General features: G+C 32.2%; 2 protein-coding genes across 3 annotated transcripts in view; both read right to left on the bottom strand.

Moving 5' to 3' along the window:
• Positions 1–281, bottom strand: part of LOC148945666 (uncharacterized) — a 55,862-nt gene extending 55,581 nt beyond the window's left edge. The window contains exon 1 of the mRNA XM_089098235.1: positions 258–281. Coding sequence (XP_088954361.1) covers positions 258–281 — 24 coding nt within the window. The remainder of the gene's footprint in view (positions 1–257) is intronic.
• A 763-nt stretch (positions 282–1,044) lies between these two features.
• Positions 1,045–21,297, bottom strand: part of LOC148945665 (uncharacterized) — an 82,191-nt gene continuing 61,938 nt past the window's right edge. The window contains exon 5 of one of the 2 annotated variants that reach the window (XM_089097729.1): positions 1,045–1,110. In XM_089097729.1, the coding sequence (XP_088953855.1) occupies positions 1,105–1,110 (6 nt within the window). In that variant the 3' untranslated portion in view covers positions 1,045–1,104. The remainder of the gene's footprint in view (positions 1,111–21,297) is intronic. The other variant, XM_089097727.1, reaches the window with a different exon arrangement.

The following is a 21,297-nucleotide window of genomic DNA, read 5'->3' as shown; positions in this document are numbered from 1 at the left end:
CTTTAATATCACGCATAAAAAAAAATTAGCACAATTTGATTGGCTACTTCAATTCTTATTTATTCAAAATATTAATGGGGGGACTGCCCCTTCAAGTCCACAATACCAAACCCCAAAAGTTGACAATTACAGATCTTTTTCAATTTTATATGCCACGGTTTTTTCCTTAATTTTTTTTTTAAGGAGATTCTTCCTTAACTTAATGACGAGACAAAAATGGATTTATTTTTATTCTAATATAAGAAAAATTTACTCACCAGAACTCGCTTAGAACATTCCATCTCTCTACCAATGTAAATGATCATAAAATATATATAGATAGAATGAATGAAGTATTCAAACTGTACAAAATTTTAATTTGAAACTCGATTTTATAGTAAAAAAAAACTGAATATATTAACACATGAAGTAGAAATCTAACTTACATGAATGAGGAGTCGGAAACCTGTCCCTCATCGCATATACCACTAGTCATATTATGCAATCACTCATAGAATCATAGTTGAGTGCACCCTGGTAAGGTGTGACTGTCCTTGGTAACTTAATGTACTGGTTAAACCGCGTTATATATTCATGCCTCAGGTGTAAGTTTTTATGTAAGTTTGAAACTGTGTATATGGTTACTACTGGCGGCCACTGATGCTGTAAAGAATTGCCCTTTCTCTCTCTGAAGAAATAAAATTTCAAACAAAATATCATCCAAAACATTGAATATAATAAGAAATCACTAATGTTCTAATGAAGGGAGTGTGCAGGAGAAGCAGGCTTGCCACCCCTAGTGATTTATCACTATTTCTAGTGATTTTTTATGTTGCCTAGTGATTTATTTCTAGCTAGTGATTTTCGTTCTAAAACTAGTGATTTTTTCCTAAATCTAGTGATTTTTCACGATATAGCACGTAGATTCATGATTCAATTGAATAAATCATACAACAAGCTAACTATTAAAAAAAACACACAAAATAGTGATTCACTACAGTTCCTAATATGCTTCAGATTAGCGTTTATGCAAATATACAGCCTTTGAAAGCACGTAGATGTGAGAAACAATGAGCCATTAATAATGAGCCATTAAGCATCTCTCTATGATGTTCTGGTAATTCACTAGCCCTGGAAAAAAAGGAAAAAAAAAAGGAGACAGATCAGTGCTACCCATTCAAAAAAGTCATTTTCCTTGGTGTTCAAGGTGGGGGAATTTAACTATCCTACAAAAGTTTTTCAAGCATGTTGATTCCAATGATGCACTTTTTATTTCAATTTGACGCTTTTTTCAAGGGGTTTCTGGCTCTTTTTCGAAATCACCATAAGTTTCTTTTCGCAATAAACTTTTACTTCTAAGACGAACCAAAGTAATAGTTACCATTCCTAAATTTTAAAGAGTTCATAGTAAATTCTTCCAACGGACAAATGAACTTACTCAGGGAGCTGGGAGGGAGAGTATACGGTGAGGGTCCCTTGTAAATGTCCAATTAAGGGTTTTGTATCATAATCATTACAATGGTACCGTTTTATACTTCGAAGCTTTTCAACTTAAGAAGTGGCACAAAAGGTGCCATTTTTTGTGCTATTTGGCACTTACGGATGGCAAAACTGATTAAAATACGGAGATATGAGCAATAGCTTTCAAATGAACCAATGAACATCTCTCTAAGAAGTTCTGGCAGCCCACTAGCCCCTATTTTTCCACTTCCGACATGGCATCAATAGTGCCATTTGGCAATTGCATGTGGTGGAAATCATAAATAAAACGTATATATCAGATGTAGATTTACTTTTAACTATGGCACATCTGCATACGAAGTTTTTTGTAGCCTATAAGCCCTCCCCCCTTGAGAATCGACAAAAAATGTGCCATTTTTGTGCCATTTGGAACTTGCACATGGTGAAATTTATAAAATGCGCGTAGATGTTACAAACAGATGTCTAATGAGCAATTGATCATCACACTATGATTTTCTGGTAAACCGCTAGCCCTGGACAAAAAAAAGAAAAAAAGGGAGACAGATCAGTGCTACCCATACAAAAACGTCACATTCCTTGGTGTTCAAGGTGGAGGACTGTAATTATCCTACAAAAGGTTTTCGACCATGCTGATTCCAAAGGTACACTTTTTATTTCGATTTAACGCCATTTTAAAGGGGTTTCATGCTCTTTTTTGAAATCACCATAAATTTCTTTTTGCAATAAACTTTTACTTCTAAGATTATCCGAAACAATAGTTACCATTCCTGATTCAGTGTCAAATGGAAATTTTTTTTCACCAGACAGTTTTTTTGAAAACCCGTTTTTGATTGATTTTGATTACTATGGGCTGTGATTCGCTCTTTAGTAGGTTGCAGCTGCCACTGCAACCATAATTAGCCATGGCTTGATGCCCGCAGCTACTTTATATTAATTAAAATCAAGTGATTTTACTTGATTAACGTGAGACAAGACAAAGAGAAGTTACAGAATAGATGGAAAATATATAATTTGGGCTATGTAGTTGCACATTAGGGGGGGGGGGGTAAATTATTTGGACAGTGCAAAGTTAGAAAACCTCACACTGTCAATATTCACAGTTCTCTTTTGGTATCTGACCAGTTAATAACAAATTGAATTTAAGCCAGATTAACTCTGTACCTGTTTTGGATATACTCGTGCTCTGCAGACCAATAATTCTGGATAATTACTCAGAACTGGTATGGGTGATTTTTTTTCACTGCCTTTTCGTTATGTTTCTTGAATTTAAAATTTGTGGTGATAGACTGAGTTTATACTGGTGACGGTTTTTGGCATTGATTTGGTGTGGATTTTTATCTATTGAATATTATTACCATAGGGGCAAATATGAAATAATGGACGATTCGGATATTATTTTAAATCCAATATTGAATTTTATTTCTCGATCGATGATCGATGGTATCAAAGTAGAGACAATAATTGCTAAGTCGGGAAGCTTTTTCAGTCATGAAACCATTCTAAAGGCAAAGGAGGTTTTACATCAGGTGCTAGAAATTGGAACACGTTTAATTAGATGCCAAAAAGACGATAAAATATCCTTGACATTTGTAAGTGTTTATCTACGGCATCGAAAGAAAAACATAAGATCCCGAAATTCGTGATATAATCACCATGGGAAATTCCAACAATTGATGATGCGATCGTTGCAATGTTAACCTGTCGCATGAATAAACTTTCCCGTAAAATTGACAATTTGTCTGAGCTAAATAAGCAACATCTCGTAGTACAGGCAACTTCTGCCTGGCCCTCTTCCGCCCAGTCGTCTTGCGCCAAAGACCAATCCAATCCTCATACCTATGCTGTTTTGTTAAAAAATTGCCCTTCCAATATTTCATCTCCACTTTTCAGGAAAGATTTTATAGATAAAATATGTCCTGAAGCTGCAAATGATATTTCAGAAGTGAAACGTTCTTCATCAGAATGGAAAATTGTCGTAAAAAGTAAATCTACTGCCTCCTCAATTGCTGACCAGATGAAAAAGTTCCAACCTGGCCTTTTAACCTCTGTTAAATCTCCCGGCTTTATCGGTGTAATAAAAGGCGTACCGACAGAAATAAATGAAAAAGATGTAGAGAAAATTATTCCAAAGTGTGTCAAAGCTTTGCAGTGTGGCAAGTCACGTGTCTACAAGATTGATTTTGAACAACGGAGGGATCTCGATTACTCTCTGAAAAATACTGTGAAGGTGGGTTATGAGAAGTTAACTGTCCAGAAATTCATATTCATACCTAGACGGTATTTCAGATGCCATCAACAAGGGCATTTTGCTGCTGATTGTAAGAACGCAGAACTGTGCTCTCGCTGTGGCTCCACGGAGCACTGTTCCACCAGGGACATTCCATGTGTTCGGAAAGAGTTTTGCATTATATGTAAAGAGTCAAATCACACCTGTTACAGTATCAAAGGCCCTGGCAACATTCAAACCGATAAACGGGCAGCTAAGTAGATAAATGGATATTCGTTTTCTCTCTTGGAACATTAATGGTGGTCTTATAAAAAAAGACCTATTCTTGAAAATAAACTTCATAATCATGATATTCATTGTTTGCAGGACCATTTCCTGACCAACCACAGCCTTAGTTTACTTGACATTAGTGCCACCTTCAAAACTTTTTCGGTTCCAGCTAAATGTAGTGCTTCTAAAGGCAGAGCTTCTGGTGGGATTGCATCTTATGTAGCATCGAATCTTAATTTTAGTGTTTTCTTTACTAGTGATAGTTGCTCGAGTAGATGAGCGCGTAGTAATAAATGTGTATTTACCCACAGATTACAAAGATGAAGAATCGGAGAGAGATTTCGCATTAGCAGCTAGTAAAATTAGCTCTTGTCTTTATGATTTCCTTAAACTGAAAATACCGTGTTTGATCGTTGATGATAGTAGTGATATGTCAATGAAAGGTACGGGGCAGGTATTACTGTGTCAATTAAAGTGAGAAGACACTTGGGACATTACTTTGTCAATCGAAGGTAGCGGGCAGGTGTTTTTTGTATGGATGTTTTATGTTTATGGATGTAAGGATTTTGATTGTTCACCATACAAGCGGGCTATCATTCCATGAGTAGAAAGGCCTCAAGAGCTCGTGACAGCACACCATATATGGGCATAGAGTCCCTAGGGAGATGGTTTTCTCACTGAGAATGAAAAAAAAGGATTTTTCTCACTTGAAAAAGCAGGAATGTTCCCACTTTTATGGATGTTTTTTGGACGGTTATGAGTGCTGGTCAATTTATTTGATTTTTTTCATGGATGTCAACATCAATTTATGTCTGTTTTGTGGTTTTTGTTACTGAGAATGGAAAAACAGTATTTTTCTCACTTTGATGGATGTTTTCTGGATTATTGAGTCTAACGGGGACATAGTTAATGACCTCTTCTTTCAAGATTAATTGATTGTTGTTGTTGTTGTAAGTGCATGCTCGGGGCGAATGTTAAGAGTTTCCAGGAATTAGGAAACAGTTAGATCACGTGTCTCCTTCTCAGCCAATCACTTTGATGGATGTTTTTTTGGACGGTTATGTGTGTTAGTAAATTTATTTGATGTTTTTCATGAATGTCAAAATCAATTTATGTCTTTTTTATGGTTTTTGTCAGTGAGAATGAAAAAACAACGACGAGTACATCAATTTATGTCTGTTTTATGGTTTTTGTCACTGATAATGGAAAAACAGCGATGAGTACATCAATTTATGTTTGTTTTATGGTTTTTGTCAGTGAGAATGAAAAAACAGGAATTTTCTCACATTCATGGATGTCAACATCATTTTATGTCTGTTTTATGGTTTTTGTCAGTGAGAATAGAAAAACAGGACTTTTCTCACTTTGATGGATGTTTCATGGTTTCGATGAAATTGATTTGCATAATCGAGGGGAATTATTGATTCACGATAGGGGAGAGAATTTCTGAGAACTTGATTTACATAATCGCTAGGGGGATTATTGATTTACGAAAAGGGGAATAAAGAAACAAGTCTGGCTTCTTTGATCTTAGGTCTGAGGGATAAACGCTCTTTAGGTCAGAGAGAAAAATTAATGTTCTATTTTTAAATAGGGCTTCATTGATCTTTAGTGACAGGAATTAGAAATGACATTACTTGTTTTCTTGGAATTATGCGGGAGTCTAAAGAGATAGAAACTCTATTTTTAAATACGGCTTCACAGATCTTTAAGTCGAAGAGATAAATTGATATTCTAACGAAACCATAATAGTGTAGCTAGGAACATTTATGAGATGAAGAGATTAACGCGGGAAAGGGTTTTCTAGAAATTTTAAATGTGACAGCGCAGGGATGCCACAAACAAAAGGAACACGCAGAAATTACGTTTAGGGATTATTTGGGCGAAACCGTTTTAGACATTTTAGGGAATTATTTCGGCGAAACAGTTAGAGACATTTTAAAAGATGATTTTAGAAGATGTTTTAGAAGAGGATTTGAGGGTGAAACTCTGTGGTCGTTATAATACATAAGTTCCATTTGAACAGTGTCGTGAGGTCAGTACCCCAACCACAAAGGGCTCAGATCCCCCTACCCCAAACCCAAAAGGCTCCGATACCCCATCCCCCAACCCCGAAGAAGGCCCCCGGTCCCCCGGGCTCCCAAAGGGCCCCCACCGTCCCAAAGTCCCCTGAGAGTATAGTCCTTCCAATGAATTCTATGGGGCCCCCGTACCAAACAGGTTTTTACCTATTAGCCAAGTTTAAAAAAAAAAAAAAAAAAAAAACCTACTAATCAACTTACAGATGAATGACCACGGATTTAACCTTCACTTGGTGGTCATTAAAAACGAAATTTTTGTGTTAAATAAGTAGTTTTGTATCTTTTAAAAGATCTTTAAGGGGATTGAGAGACTCATTTGCCTATTTCCGTGTGATTTTTCATTACTTGTTGGTCATTAAAAACGAAATTTTTGTGTTAAATAAGTAGTTTTTGTATCTTTTAAAATAGCTTTACAGGGTTTGAGAGACTCAGTTGCCTAATTCCGTGTGGTTTTTCTTAACTTGGTGGTTATTAAAAACGAAATTTTTGTGGTAAATAAGTAGGTTTTGTATCTTTTAAAATAGCTTTACCGGGTTTGAGAGACTCAGTTGCCTGATTCCGTGTGTTTTTTCTTCACTTGTTGGTCATTAAAAACGTAATTTTTGTTTTAACTCAGTAGATTTTGTATCTTTTAACATAGCTGTCACGGGGTTGAGAGTGTCAGTTGCCTAATTCCGTGTGATTTTTCTTTACTTGATGGTCATTAAAAACGAAATTTTTGTGTTAAATCAGTAGTTTTTGTATCTTTTAAAAGAGCTTTACAGGGTTTGAGAGACTCAGTTGCCTAATTCCGTGTGGTTTTTCTTCACTTGGTGGTCATTAAAAACGAAATTTTTGTGTTAAATAAGTAGTTTTTGTATCTTTTAAAATAGCTTTAAAGGGTTTGAGAGACTCAGTTGCCTGATTCCGTGTGGTTTTTCTTCACTTGGCGGTCATTAAAAACGAATTTTTTGTGTTAAAAAAGTAGTTTTTTTGTATCTTTTAAAAGAGATTTACAGTGTTTGAGAGACTCAGTTGCCTAATTCCGTGTGGTTTTTCTTCACTTTGTGGTAATTAAAAACGACATTTTTTTGTTAAACAAGTAGTTTTTGTATCTTTTAAAAGAGCTTTACAGGGTTTGAGAGACTCGGGTGATTAATTCTTTGTGTATTTACTTCTCTTCGTTGTATTAAATAACTAATTTATGTTTGATACTCAGTATTGATTTTTTATATTAAATTAGCTGTAATGGATTAGAGAGACTCATGTGACAGAACGTGTGGTTTTTCTTCTCAGTGGGGTAATTAATGACAAAATTTTTTCGATAATTAAGTGTTTTTCGTATATTTTAAAAGAGCTTTACAGGGTTGGAGAGACTCATTTGCCTAATTCCGTGTGGTTTTTCTTCACTTGGTGGTTGTTAAAAACGAAATTTTTGTGTTAAATAAGTAGTTTTTGTTTATTTTAAAAGAGCTTTACGGGGTTTGAGAGACTCAGTTGCCTAATTCCGTGTGGTTTTTCTTTACTTGGTAGTCATTAAAAAATAAATTTTTGTGTTAAATAAGTAGTTTTTGTATCTTTTAAAAGAGCTTTACAGGGTTTGAGAGACTCAGTTGCCTAATTCCGTGTGGTTTTTCTTCACTTGGTGGTCATTAAAAACGAAATTTGTGTGTTAAATAAGTAGTTTTTGTATCTTTTAAAAGAGCTTTACAGGGTTTGAGAGACTCAGTTGCCTAATTCCGTGTGGTTTTTTTCTTCACTTGGTGGTCATTAAAAACGAAATTTTTGTGTTAAATAAGTAGTTTTTGTATCTTTTAAAAGAGCTTTACAGGGTTTGAGAGACTCAGTTGCCTAATTCCGTGTGGTTTTTCTTCACTTGGTGGTCATTAAAAACGAAATTTTTGTGTTAAATAAGTAGTTTTTGTATATTTTAAAAGAGCTTTACAGGGTTCGAGAGACTCAGTTGCCTAATTGCGTGTGGTTTTTTCTTCACGTGGTAGTCATTAAAAATTAAATTTTTTTGTTAAATAAGTGGGTTGACTATACTTTAAAAGAACTGTACGGCGATGGTTAGACTCAGTTGCACAATTCCGTGGGATGTTCCATCACTTAAGAGTCGTTAAAAACTACCTATGTTTGTTCTTTTCGGATTTTTTGTATCTTTTAAAAGAGCTTTACGGGGATTGAGAGACTCAGTTGCCTAATTCCGTGTGGTTTTCCTTTACTTGGTGGTCATTAAAAACGAAATTTTTGTGTTGAATAAGTAGTTTTTGTATCTTTTAAAAGAGCTTTACGGGGTTTGAGAGACTCAGTTGCCTAATTCCGTGTGGTTTTTCTTCACTCGGTGGTCATTAAAAACGAAATTTTTGTGTTAAATAAGTAGTTTTTGTATCTTTTAAAAGAGCTTTACAGGGTTGGAGAGACTCAGTTGCCTAATTCCGTGTGGTTTTTCTTCACTTGGTGGTCATTAAAAACTAAATTTTTGTGTTAAATAAGTAGTTTTTGTATCTTTTAAAAGAGCTTTACGGGGATTGAGAGACTCAGTAGCCTAATTCCGTGTGTTTTTTATTTAGTTTTTGGTCATTAAAAACGAAATTTTGGTGTTAATTAAGTAGTGTTTGTATCTTTTAAATGAGCTTTACAGGGTTTGAGAGACTCAGTTGCCTAATTCCGTGTGGTTTTCCTTTACTTGTTGGTCATTAAAAACGAAATTTTTGTTTTAAATAAGTAGTTTTTGTATCATTTAAAAGAGCTTTACAGGGTTTGAGAGACTCAGTTGCCTAATTCCGTGTGGTTTTTCTTCACTTGGTGGTCATTAAAAACGAAATTTTTGTGTTAAATAAGTAGTTTTTGTATCTTTTAAAAGAGCTTTACAGAGTTTGAGAGACTCAGTTGCCTAATTCCGTGTGGTTTTTCTTTACTTGGTGGTCATTAAAAATGAAATTTTTGTGTTAAATAAGTAGTTTTTGTATCTTTTAAAAGAGCTTTACGGGGATTGAGAGACTCAGTTGCCTGATTCCGTGTGATTTTTCTTCTTTTCAGTAAATAAATTCGATATCCTAAAAGTGTTTAATTCAAACTTTTTTAAAACTTTGAAATTTTTCAACTTTATTTATTTTTTTCTTTTTGTACATAACTTAAAATGTCAAAATATGCTTACAGTTCTAACAATTGCACTCTCTGATTGGTCAGAGACACGATGTGACTTTCCCACTGGTATTTTATGACCGGTTATTGACACTACCTAATCTATTGCAAGTATTAAATCAGTATTTTTTACGCAGTGGAACGATAAACACATAAGTCATATCTTAAAAAAAAGCGAAGATGGAGCATTTTAATAAAGTGTGTTTACATAACAAGGTTATTGTAGCATTGAATGCTGACAAAGAGAAGTATTTAAACTTTGAAACAAGTAGAGGTGGTAGCACTATTGGAAATGTATGCCTGTATTGTCATGACAGTAATGAATTAAATTTCTTTGGAATACCAAAAAAATTCAACTCTTATGTTGGTGGTTATGCGAGATTGAGATCTCCAGAGATGATTGCACTCAAAGAGAATGCCAACACAAAAATAATCATTGATGATAGAGGACAACTCCTTGCTACTGTTGCAGGTAACACATTACCTACTGATACATCCAATCGTCACCTTTCGGGTATTAGCATTCAACGGAAGATCAATAAAAGAAAGGCCTACTCTTCTACTAATATCGTAAACCATATCTTGTCTACGTGCCGAAACTGTCACCTGTGTAAAAATAATGTGATAATAGACAGTTAAATTGCCATAAAAATAAAAAGGTCATTGTCAGGAAATATCACGATGGAATATAAAGATGAATTGATGAAAAAAAAAGCACCAGCAAACTTTACTGCCATTGATCAAACAGTCATTGAACCAAATAATACCAAAGACGAAAAGTATATTGAGCCTGTTGATGAGACGCCAGTAAAAATTGTGTGTGACTCAAAATGGAATAATGATTATTCTACTGATTACGAACTAAGAAAAGACAATAGCTATAATATCAAGAGAGAACATGGTGAACTATTTTATGGAACAGATTCAAAATGTCCAAAGTTAATCATTGATATTAATAATGTATCGTAATATAATTTTTGTATTAATATTCTACATAGCATTATTTCATTAAAAATATATTATGCATTACATTGTTATGTGTTCATTATTTTTAGAGTAAGCTAGCATATTAAACGTTTAGAATGTCTAATAAAACGTCGGAGACGTAAGAAAAGGAATTTGCATACATCTGTTGTCAGACACCTGGGAACAAATTCTTTCTTGAATTCGCCTCCTGGATAAATAAAAAAAGACATTTCATTCAAGAAATTATGACGAAACTCTATGTAAGCAACAAACTCTTTCTTGAAGTTACCTCATGGATACACAATGCAGAAATTTCATTTAAGAAACTATCAAAAATTGTAAGTAAGTAGCAAATTCTTTCAAAAATATGTAAATACGTTTAAGCAATAAATATCTTTAAGATTAACCAGTCTTTATTCTTTAGAATAGTTTTATTAATTTCATTAAATAATGAATAAAATGTAAGTAAGTAAAAATAGATTTCTTGAATTAGCTTAATGTACACAATAAATATATTTAATTCAATAAATAATAATAAAATCGCAAGTAAGTAATAAAGTCTTTATTGTTTTCACCCATTGGATACACAATACTGAAATTTCATTCAAGAAATTATGAAGGAATTGTAAATAGGTAACACACTCATGTTACCTCATGGATACACAATGCAGAATGTGGTTACGTGCGCGCACGTAACCTCGTCTAAATGAACCTTAAAAAAATGAAATAAAGCTATGTCGACTTTGCATATCTCTCCTGATTGGTCCCTAAAAAACCAGTCTGGTTGAAAACGTGGGGTTTTCGTACTGCTCACTTTTTTGCAATGTGGAGGAACCAGTGGGGAATCCCCGCTCGTTTGGAAAGGTGCCAAGCAAAGGCATACAAATAGCATGTAGTTTCAAAACGTGTTTAATCACGTTTCTTGAATGAAGTATATGTACTGTATATTCAAAAGGTGAAATCAATAAAGAGCTTGTTACTTACTTACAAATATTTTTTATAATTTCTTGAATGAAATTTCCGTATTGTGTGTATCCAAGAGTTGACTTCAAGAAAGAAATTTTTACTTACTGAGAATTTTTTCATAATTTCTTGAATTAAATTTATACATCGCGTATCTAAGAGATGACTTAAAGAAAGAAATTGTTACTTACTGAGAATTTTTTCATAATTTCTTGAATCAAATTTCTACATCGTGTATCTAAGTCATGAAATTCTTGAATGAAATTTCCGTATTGTGTATCCATGAGTTGACTTCAAGAAAGAAATTCTTACTTACTGTGAATTTTTTCCTAATTTCTTGAATTAAATTTCTACGTCGTGTAGCTAAGTGAAAATTGTTTTTGATAAAGAGAAAAAAAAGTAACTTACTTGCGGTTTTATCATAATTTCTTGAATGAAGTATCTGTACTGTATATCCAAGAGGTGAAAACAAAAAGAGTTTGTTACTTACTTACAAATATTTTCATAATTTCATGAATGAAATTTCCGTAGTGTGTATCCAATAGTTAACTTAAATAAAGAAATTGTTTTTTTTTTATAATTTACTAAATGAAATTTACGTATTGTTTACCCAAGAGCTAAATTCAATAACTAAAATTCTACTTCCTGGTAATGTTTTCATAATTTATTGAATGAAATTTCTACAACATGTATCTAAGTCATTAAAAAAATAAAGAGTTTGTTAATTACTTTGAATTTTGTCATAATTTCTCTAACGAAATTTCTTTTTTTTTTATCAAGCAGGTGAATTCAAGAAAGAATTTTCTACTTACTTACAATTTTTTCATAATTTCTTTAATGAACTGTCTTTTTTATTAGCCCAGGAGGCAAATTCAAGACAGAATTTGCTACTTACTTAAAATTTTTGATAATTTCTTAAATGAAATTTCTGCATTGTGTATCCATGAGGTAACATGAGTGTGTTACCTATTTACAATTCCTTCATAATTTCATGAATGAAATTTCAGTATTGTGCGTCCAATAGGTGAAAACAATAAATACTTTATTAATTACTTGTGATTTTATTATGATTTCTTGAATTAAATATCTGTATTGTGTCCAGGAAGCGAATTCTAGAAAGCTTTTTTTACTTACTTACAATTTCTTCATAACTTAATGAAATGATTAAAACTATTCTACAGAATAAGGACCGGTTAAGCTTAAAGATATTTATTGCTTAAACGTATTTACATATTTTTGAAAGAATTTGCTACTTACTTACAATTTTTGATAGTTTCTTAAATCAAATTTCTGCATTGTGTATCCATGAGGTAACTTCAAGAAAGAGTTTGTTGCTTACTTAGAGTTTCGTCATAATTTCTTGAATGAAATGTCTTTTTTGTTTATCCAGGAGGCGAATTCAAGAAAGGATTTGCTCCCATGTGTCTGACAATAGATGTATGCAAATTCCTTTTCTTACATCTCCGACGTTTTATTAGACATTCTAAACGTTTGATATGCTAGCTTACTCTAAAAATAATGAACACATAACAATGTAATGCATAATATATTTTTAATGAAATAATGCTATGTAGAATATTAATACAAGAAATATATTACGATACATTATTAATATTAATGATTAACTTTGGACATTTTGAATCTGTTCCATAAAATAGTTCACCAAGTTCTCTCTTGATATTATAGCTATTGTCTTCTCTTAGTTCGTAATCAGTAGAATAATCATTATTCCATTTTGAGTCATACACAATTTTTACTGGTGTCTCATCAACAGGCTCAATATGCTTTTCGTCTTTGGTACTATTTGGTTCAATGACTGTTTGATCAATGGCAGTAACGTTTGCTGGTGCTTTGTTTTTCATCGATTCATCTTTATATTCCATCGTGATATTTTCTGACAATGCTCTTTTTATTTTTCTGGCAATTTCACTGTCTATTATCACGTTATTTTTACACAGGTAACAGTTTTTGCACGTAGACAAGATATGGCTTACGATATTAGTAGAAGAGTAGGCCTTTCTTTTATTGATCTTCCGTTGAATGCTAATACCCGAAAGGTGACGATTGGATGTATCAGTAGGTAATGTGTTACCTGCAACAGTAGCAAGGAGTTGTCTTCTATCATCAATGATTAATTTTTATGTTGGCATTTTCTTTGAGTGCAATCATCTCTGGAGATCTCAATCTCTCATAACCACCAACATAAGAGTTGAATTTTTTAGGTATTCCAAAGAAATTTAATTCCTTACTGTCATGAAAATGCATTCATAAATTTCCAATAGTTCTACCACCTGTACTTGTTTCAAAGTTTAAATACTTCTCTTTGTCAGCATTCAATGCTACAATAACCTTGTTATGTAAACACACTTTATTAAAATGCTCCATCTTCACTTTTTTTTTAAGATATGACTTATGTGTTTATCGTTCCACTGCGTAAAAAATACTGATTTAATACATGCAATAGATTAGGTAGTGTCAATAACCGGTCATAAAATACCAGTGGGAAAGTCACATCGTGTCTCTGACCAATCAAAGAGCGCAATTTTTAGAACTTTAATAATATTTTGAAATTTTAAGTTATGTACAAAAAGAAAAAAAATAAATAAAGTTGAAAAATTTAGAAGTTTTAAAAAATTTTTAATTAAACACTTTTAGGATATCGAGTGTCTTTACTGAAAAGAAGAAAAATCACACGGAATCCGGCAACAGAATCTCTCAATCCCCGTAAAGCTCTTTTAAAAGATACAAAAACTGCTGATTTAACACAAAAATTTCGTTTTTAATGACCGCTAAGTAAAGGAAAACCACACGGAATTAGGCAACTGAGTCTCTCAAACCCTGTAAAGCTCTTTTAACAGATACAAAAACTACTTATTTAACACAAAATTTTCGTTTTTAATGACCATCAAGTAAAGAAAAACGACACGGAATTAGACATCTGAGTCTCGCAAACCCTGTAAAGCTCTATTAAAAGAAACAAAAAATACTTATTTAACAAAAAAATTTCGTTTTTAATGACCACCAAGTAAAGCAAAACCACACGAAATTAGTCAACTGAGTCTCTCACACCCAGTAATGTTCATTCATAATATACAATAACTACTAATAGACCCCAAAAATTTCTTTTCAAATGATCTTCACTTATGCAAGAATCACAGTATATTAGGCAACTGACTCTCTCAATCTCCATAATGTTCTTTTAAAAGATACAAAAACTCCGTCTTTAACACACCACAATAGTTTTTATTGACTACAAAGTTAAGAAAAACCACACGGAATTAGGCAACTGAGTATCTCGAACCCTGTAAAGCTCTTTTAAAAGATACAAAAACTACTTATTTAACACAAAAATTTCGTTTTTAATGACCACCAAGTGAAAAAAAAACACACGGACTTAGGCAACAGAGTCTCTCAATCCCAGTAAAGCTATTTAAAAATATACAAAAACTACTAATTTAACACAAAAATTTCGTTTTTAATGAACACCAATTGAAGGAAAACCACACGGAATAAGGAAACTTAGTCTCTCAATCCCTTTAAATATATAAAATTATATAAATTAACAAATTAAATAAAAATATTTTAAATATAAATTTTTCATTAATTTTAATAATATTAAAACGTAATTAGTATTCTGATTCTCTAAAAACTCGTAAAGATAATTTAAAATGATAAAAAAACTACTTATTTAACATAAAAATTTCGTTTTTAATGACCACCAATTGAAGAAAAACCACACGGAATTAGGCAACTGAGTCTCTCAAACCCTGTAAAGCTCTTTTAAAAGATACAAAAACTACTTATTTAACACAAAAATTTCATTTTTAATGACCACCAAGTGAAGAAAAACCACACGGAATTAGGGAACTGAGTCTCTCAAACCCTGTAAAGCTCTTTTAAAAGATACAAAAACTACTTATTTAACACAAACATTTCGTTTTTAATGACCCCCAATTGAAGAAAAAAACCACACGGAATTAGGAAACTGAGTCTCTCAAACCCTGTAAAGCTCTTTTAAAAGATACAAAAAATACTTATTTAACACAAAAATTTTGTTTTTAATGACCACCAAGTGAAGAAAAACCACACGGAATTAGGCAACTGAGTCTCTCAAACCCTGTAAGGCTCTTTTAAAAGATACAAAAACTAATTATTTAACACAAAAATTTCGTTTTTATTTACCACCAAGTGAAGATAAACCACACGGAATTAGGCAACTGAGTCTCTCAAACCCTGTAAAGCTCTTTTAAAAGATACAAAAACTACTTATTTAACACAAAAATTTCGTTTTTAATGACCACCAAGTGAAGAAAAACCCCACTGAATCAGTCAACTGAGTATCTCAAACACTGTATATCTATTTTTAAATATACAAAAACTTATGATATAACACAAAATTTTCGTTTTTAATGACCACCAAGTGAAGAAAAACAACACGGAATTAGGCAACTGAGTCTCTCAAACCCTGTAAAGCTCTTTTAAAAGATACAAAAACTACTGATTTAAAACAGAAATTTCGTTTTTAATGACCACCAAGTGAAGAAAAACCTCACGGAATTAGGCAACTGAGTCTCTCAAACCCTGTAAAGCTCTTTTAAAAGATACAAAAACTACTTATTTAACACAAATATTTCGTTTTTAATGACCACCAAGTGAAGAAAAACCACACGGAATTAGGCAACTGAGTCTCTCAAACCCTGTAAAGCTCTTTTAAAGGATACAAAAACTACTTATTTAACACAAAAATTTCGTTTTTAATGACCACCAAGTGAAGAAAAACCACACGGAATTAGGCAACTGAGTCTCTCAAACCCTGTAAAGCTCTTTTAAAAGATACAAAAACTACTTATTTTAACGAAAAAATTTAGTTTTTAATGACCACCAAGTGAAGAAAAACCACACGGAATTAGGCAACTGAGTCTCTCAAACCCTGTAAAGCTCTTTTAAAATATAAAAAAACTACTTATTTAACACAAACATTTCGTTTTTAATTACCACCAATTGAAGAAAAACCACACGGAATTAGGCAAATGAGTCTCTCCAACCCTGTAAAGCTCTTTTAAAATATACAAAAACTACTAATTAAACAAAAAAATTTCGTTTTTAATTACCACCATTTGAAGAAAAACCACACGGAATTTGGCAACTGAGTCTCTCAAATCCTGTAAAGCTCTTTTAAAATATAAAAATACTACTGATTTAAAACAGAAATTTCGTTTTTAATGACCACCAAGTGAAGAAAAACCTCACGGAATTAGGCAACTGAGTCTCTCAAACCCTTTAAAGCTCTTTTAAAATATACAAAAAATTCTTATTTAACACTATTATTTATATTTTAATTACCAAATAGTTAAGAAAAACCACACGTAATTAGGCAACTGAGTCTCTCAAACACTGTAAAGCTCTTTTAAAAGATACAAAAACTACTTATTTAACACAAAAATTTCGTTTTTAATGACCACCAAGTGAATAAAAACCACACGGAATCAGGCAACTGAGTCTCTCATAACATGTAAAGCTATTTTAAAAGATAAAAAAACTACTTATTTAACACAAAAATTTCTTTTTTAATGACCACCTAGTGAAGAAAAACCACACGGAATTAGGCAACTGAGTCTCTCTAACCCTGTAAAGCTCTTTTAAAAGATACAAAAACTACTTATTTAACACAAAAATTTCGTTTTTAATGACTGCCAAGTAAAGAAAAACCACACGGTATCAGGCAACTGAGTCTCTCAAACCCTTTAAAGCTCTTTTAAAAGATACAAAAACTACTTATTTAACACAAAAATTTCGTTTTTATTGACCAGAAAGTGAAGAAAAACCACACGGAGTCAGGCAACTGAGTCTCTCAAACCCTTTAAATCTATTTTAAAAGTTACAAAAACTAATTTTTTTTAACAAAAATTTCTTTTTTATTGACCACCAAGTGAAGAAAAACCACACGGACTTAGGCAACTGAGTCTCTCAAACCCTGTAAAGCTCTTTTAAAATATACAAAAAATTATTATTTTAAGATATATATTCTCTTTTTACTAACTTCACTATAAGAATAATATAAATTATAAATTCACCATATAATATATATAAACTATAATAAAATATAATATTTAAAGAGTATACTTTAATTAACCTATTAAATATTTTTTATTGACCATCAAGTAAAGGTTAAATCCGTGGTCATTCATCTGTAAGTTGATTAGTAGGTTTTTTTTTTGTTTTTTTTTTTTTAAACTTGGCTAATAGGTAAAAACCTGTTTGGTACGGGGGCCCCATAGAATTCATTAGAAGGACTATACTCCTGAGCCCCCATTTCTTAATACTTTTTTAAGGCTTCATTATATCTTTTCAGAACAAGTTATTTTCTTAATGTCAATCCTAAACCCTAAAGTTGAAATGGGCGAAACCGTTTTAGACATATTAGGGAATTATTTCGGCGAAACAGTTAGAGACATTTTAAAAGATGATTTTAGAAGATGTTTTAGAAGATGATTTGAGGGTGAAACTATGTGGTCGTTATAATACACAAGTTCCATTTGAGCAGTATCGTGAGGTCCCCTACCCCCACCCCAAAGGCCCCCGGTACCCTTAAAGCACCTCGAGTCCCCAAAGACCACCGGGCCCCCGCCCCCCCATTTTTTTAATAATTTTTAAATTTTTTTAACATGGTATTTTTTTAACTTTTTTACGTATCTTAAAATGACATGAAATATGCTTACGGCTCTACCAATCGTACTCTGTGCTTGTTCATAGACACGACGCGGCTTTCCCACTGGTACTCTATGGCAGGTTTTCGTCACTACCTAGTTTATTGCGTGCATTAAATCAGTATTTTTTACGCAGTGGAAGGATAAACACACAATTCATATCTGTACAAAAGTGAAGATGAATTATTCGACGAAAGTATGTGCACAAGATAAAATCCTCGTCGTGTTGAATGCTGACAAGGAGAAATACCTGAACTATGAAACGAGTGCAAGTGGTAACACTATTGGAAATGTATGCATGCGTTGTCATGACAGCGAGAAATTAGATTCCTTTGGAGTACCCAAGAATTTACATCATGCAAACGGTGGATATGCGAGAGTAACATTACCAGAGAAATTAGTACTCAAAGAGAATACCAACGTAAAAATAATAGTTGATGAAGAGGGACAACTTCTAGCTAATGGTTCTGGTAGCATGTTAGCCGTTGATAGATCTTATCGCTATCTTTCCGGTGTTAGCATTCGAATGAAAGCAAAGGGAAAAAGAAGACATGCATACAGCTGCACCAACATCATAAATCATATCTTGTCAATGTGTCAAAACTGCTATCTATGTAAAATAATGTGACAAAAGACAGTGAAATCGCAGGCAGAATAAAAAGGACATTAGCAGACAATATCATCAATGAATATAAAGATGAATTGACGGAAATTGAAGCGCAAGTGTACTAATAATGTATAATAATGTATTTAACATATTTTTATATTAATATTCTACATGTCGTTATTTCATTAAAAATATTTTATGCATTTTTTTGTTAAGTGTTCATTATTTTTAGGGTATGATAGAACGTCAAACGTTCAGAATATTTATTAAAAAGGTCAGAGATGTAAGAAAAATAATTTTAGAGATAATGATACTACTAGCAGGCTCAATTTTTCATAGAAGATAGAAAAGTTCAAGTTCTCTTCTGAATTTTATCAAAGAACACAATTCAATTCTAATGTCACCAGAGAAAATAAAAATCTTCCACTTCAGTTTTAAGTTCACCAAGACATAAAAATTTTAAGTTCACTTCTAAATTTTTCCGTAGAAGATAGGAAAAGTTATACTATGATTGTGATTATTTTCCATGATGGAGGTGTAACGCTGACTTTCATGATGAATATATTCTAAGAGAAGAAAAAAAGTGATCCTTTAAGAGACAACATAAGATGTCATTCTATGAAATAGATTCTAAGCAACGAAAAACGTGGCGGAAAAGTTCTCATATATCATTTAACGATAAAACTAATTATTGATATGCTTAATGAGTTTTATATTATAATCATACAATAAATTTGTTTATACTATATTTATTTTCTCCTACTAGATATGTATAGAATAAGGATACCAGCAGTAACTTCTGTATATGAAAAGTTAAGTTTGATTAGATCATCCCAATAGAGTACTTTCAGTCCACAGTCAAGTTTTCTATCAATGATAAAAAATAAATGATTCTTCTAAATATTTTCATTCACTTGAAATATCAATATTTACAATAGTTTTTAAATATACAATGTCTGGTTCAATTATCACAACTTCACTATCATTATCCTCCACTACCATTATATCTATGAGAGGGGGTGGTATACATTCAATCTCATTATCATTTATAGGTATATCGAACAAAGGAGACATCTCCTCAAATAAATCTTCACGTACTCTAATTGAAGATAAACCTGGTGCCAATCACTCGTCATCTACAATACTCATTCGGCTCGTAGCATCAATTTCTGTACTAGTACAGAGAAGAAGCTCCTCCTCCTCAACTGTGAGCTCGTCAGTAACATCAAATGATGTACTAGTACAGAGAAGAAGCTCCTCCTCCTCAACTGTGAGCTCCCACTCGCTCCATACATCCTAAAAATTGAGAACACTATGATCAAAAACTAGAGTTTACGGTCAAAAACCTGTATTAGTTCAGATTTCACGGGGATAGTTTATTTTCGAACCAAAGAAATGTATTTACCATAATTTTATTACCAAAAACAAACTAGAGTTCTGGTGCAGCGTTGAGTTGTAGTAGTAGTTGTTGAGCAAAAAATAACGAAACTATTAAGATTTTGGATGAATTTATCTCTCATAGGGCAACTAAATGCAGTAATAGGATATGATAGCATCAACATTTTACATTTTTAATTTTCATGTTTTTGATTTTATATTGATGAAGAATTTAAACACAACTTCAACTAGTTTTTTTTTTGTTCGAAATAGATGAAAGGTCCAATACCTCAGTTAAACTAAGAGGTTACTTTCTATAAACTTATTTCTATTGATAAAATTGTTAGAGTGTCAAAAACTTTTTTCACAAGAGGACATTTTTCAACTAAAAGCAAAGAGCTACTGGACTAAATCAAGAGGACATTTTTCAACTAAAAGTAATGAGCTGCTAGACTAAATAAAAAAAATCATGAATTTATACACAGTTTTAACTAGCTAGGGCTAAATTTGTTAACGATGGATCATTGAGGACATTTTTCAACTAAAAGTAAAGAGCTACTAGACTAAATCAAAGATCTGCAGAAATAATAACGAATAATTATTCAAACTTAAATTTCCTGTAAACTTTTGTCTAGTGATGAACTTTTTAGAGTGACAAAAACTTTTTTTCCACAAGAAAACATTTTCAATTAAAAGTAAAGAGCTGCTAGACTAAATAAAAAATCATGAATTTATGCACAGTTTTAACTAGCTAGGGCTAAATTTGTTAACGATTGATCATTGAGGACATTGTTCAACTAAAAGAAAAGAGCTACTAGACTAAATCAAAGATGTGCAGAAATAATAACGAATAATTGTTCAAACTTAAATTTTCTGTAAACTTTTGTATAGTGATGAACTTGTTAGAGTGACAAAAACTTTTTTTCCACAAGAGGACATTTTCAACGAAAAGTAAAGAGCTGCTAGACTAAATAAAAAAAATCATGAATTTATGCACAGTTTTAACTAGCTAGGGCTAAATTTATTAACAATGGATCATTGAGGACATTTTTCAACTAAAAGTAAAGAGCTACTAGACTAAATCAAAGATGTGCAGAGATAATAACGAGTAATTGTTCAAACTTAAATTTTCTGTAAACTTTTTTCTAGTGATGAACTTGTTAGATTGACAAGAACTTTTTTTCCGCAAGAGGACATTTTTCAACTAAAAGTAAAGAGCTACTAGACTAAATCAAAGATGTACAGAAATAATAACGAATAATAGTTAAAACTTAAATTTTCTGTAAACTTTTGTCTAGTGATGAACTTGTTAGAGTGACAAAAACTTTTTTCACAAGAGGACATTTTTCAACTAAAAGTAAAGAGCTACTAGACTAAATCAATAGTACATTTTTCAACTAAAAGTAATGAGCTGCTAGACTAAATAAAAAAAATCATGAATTTATACACAGTTTTAACTAGCTAGGGCTAAATTTGTTAACGATGGATCATTGAGGACATTTTTCAACTAAA

This window comes from Artemia sp. Qi Xiang Cuo, chromosome 12, assembly GCF_049724085.1.
Source record: "Artemia sp. Qi Xiang Cuo chromosome 12, ASM4972408v1, whole genome shotgun sequence".
Classification (NCBI taxonomy): domain Eukaryota; kingdom Metazoa; phylum Arthropoda; class Branchiopoda; order Anostraca; family Artemiidae; genus Artemia; species Artemia sp. Qi Xiang Cuo.
The sequence above is the reverse complement of the archived record's forward strand: the minus strand, read 5'-3'. Positions and strand labels throughout refer to the sequence as shown.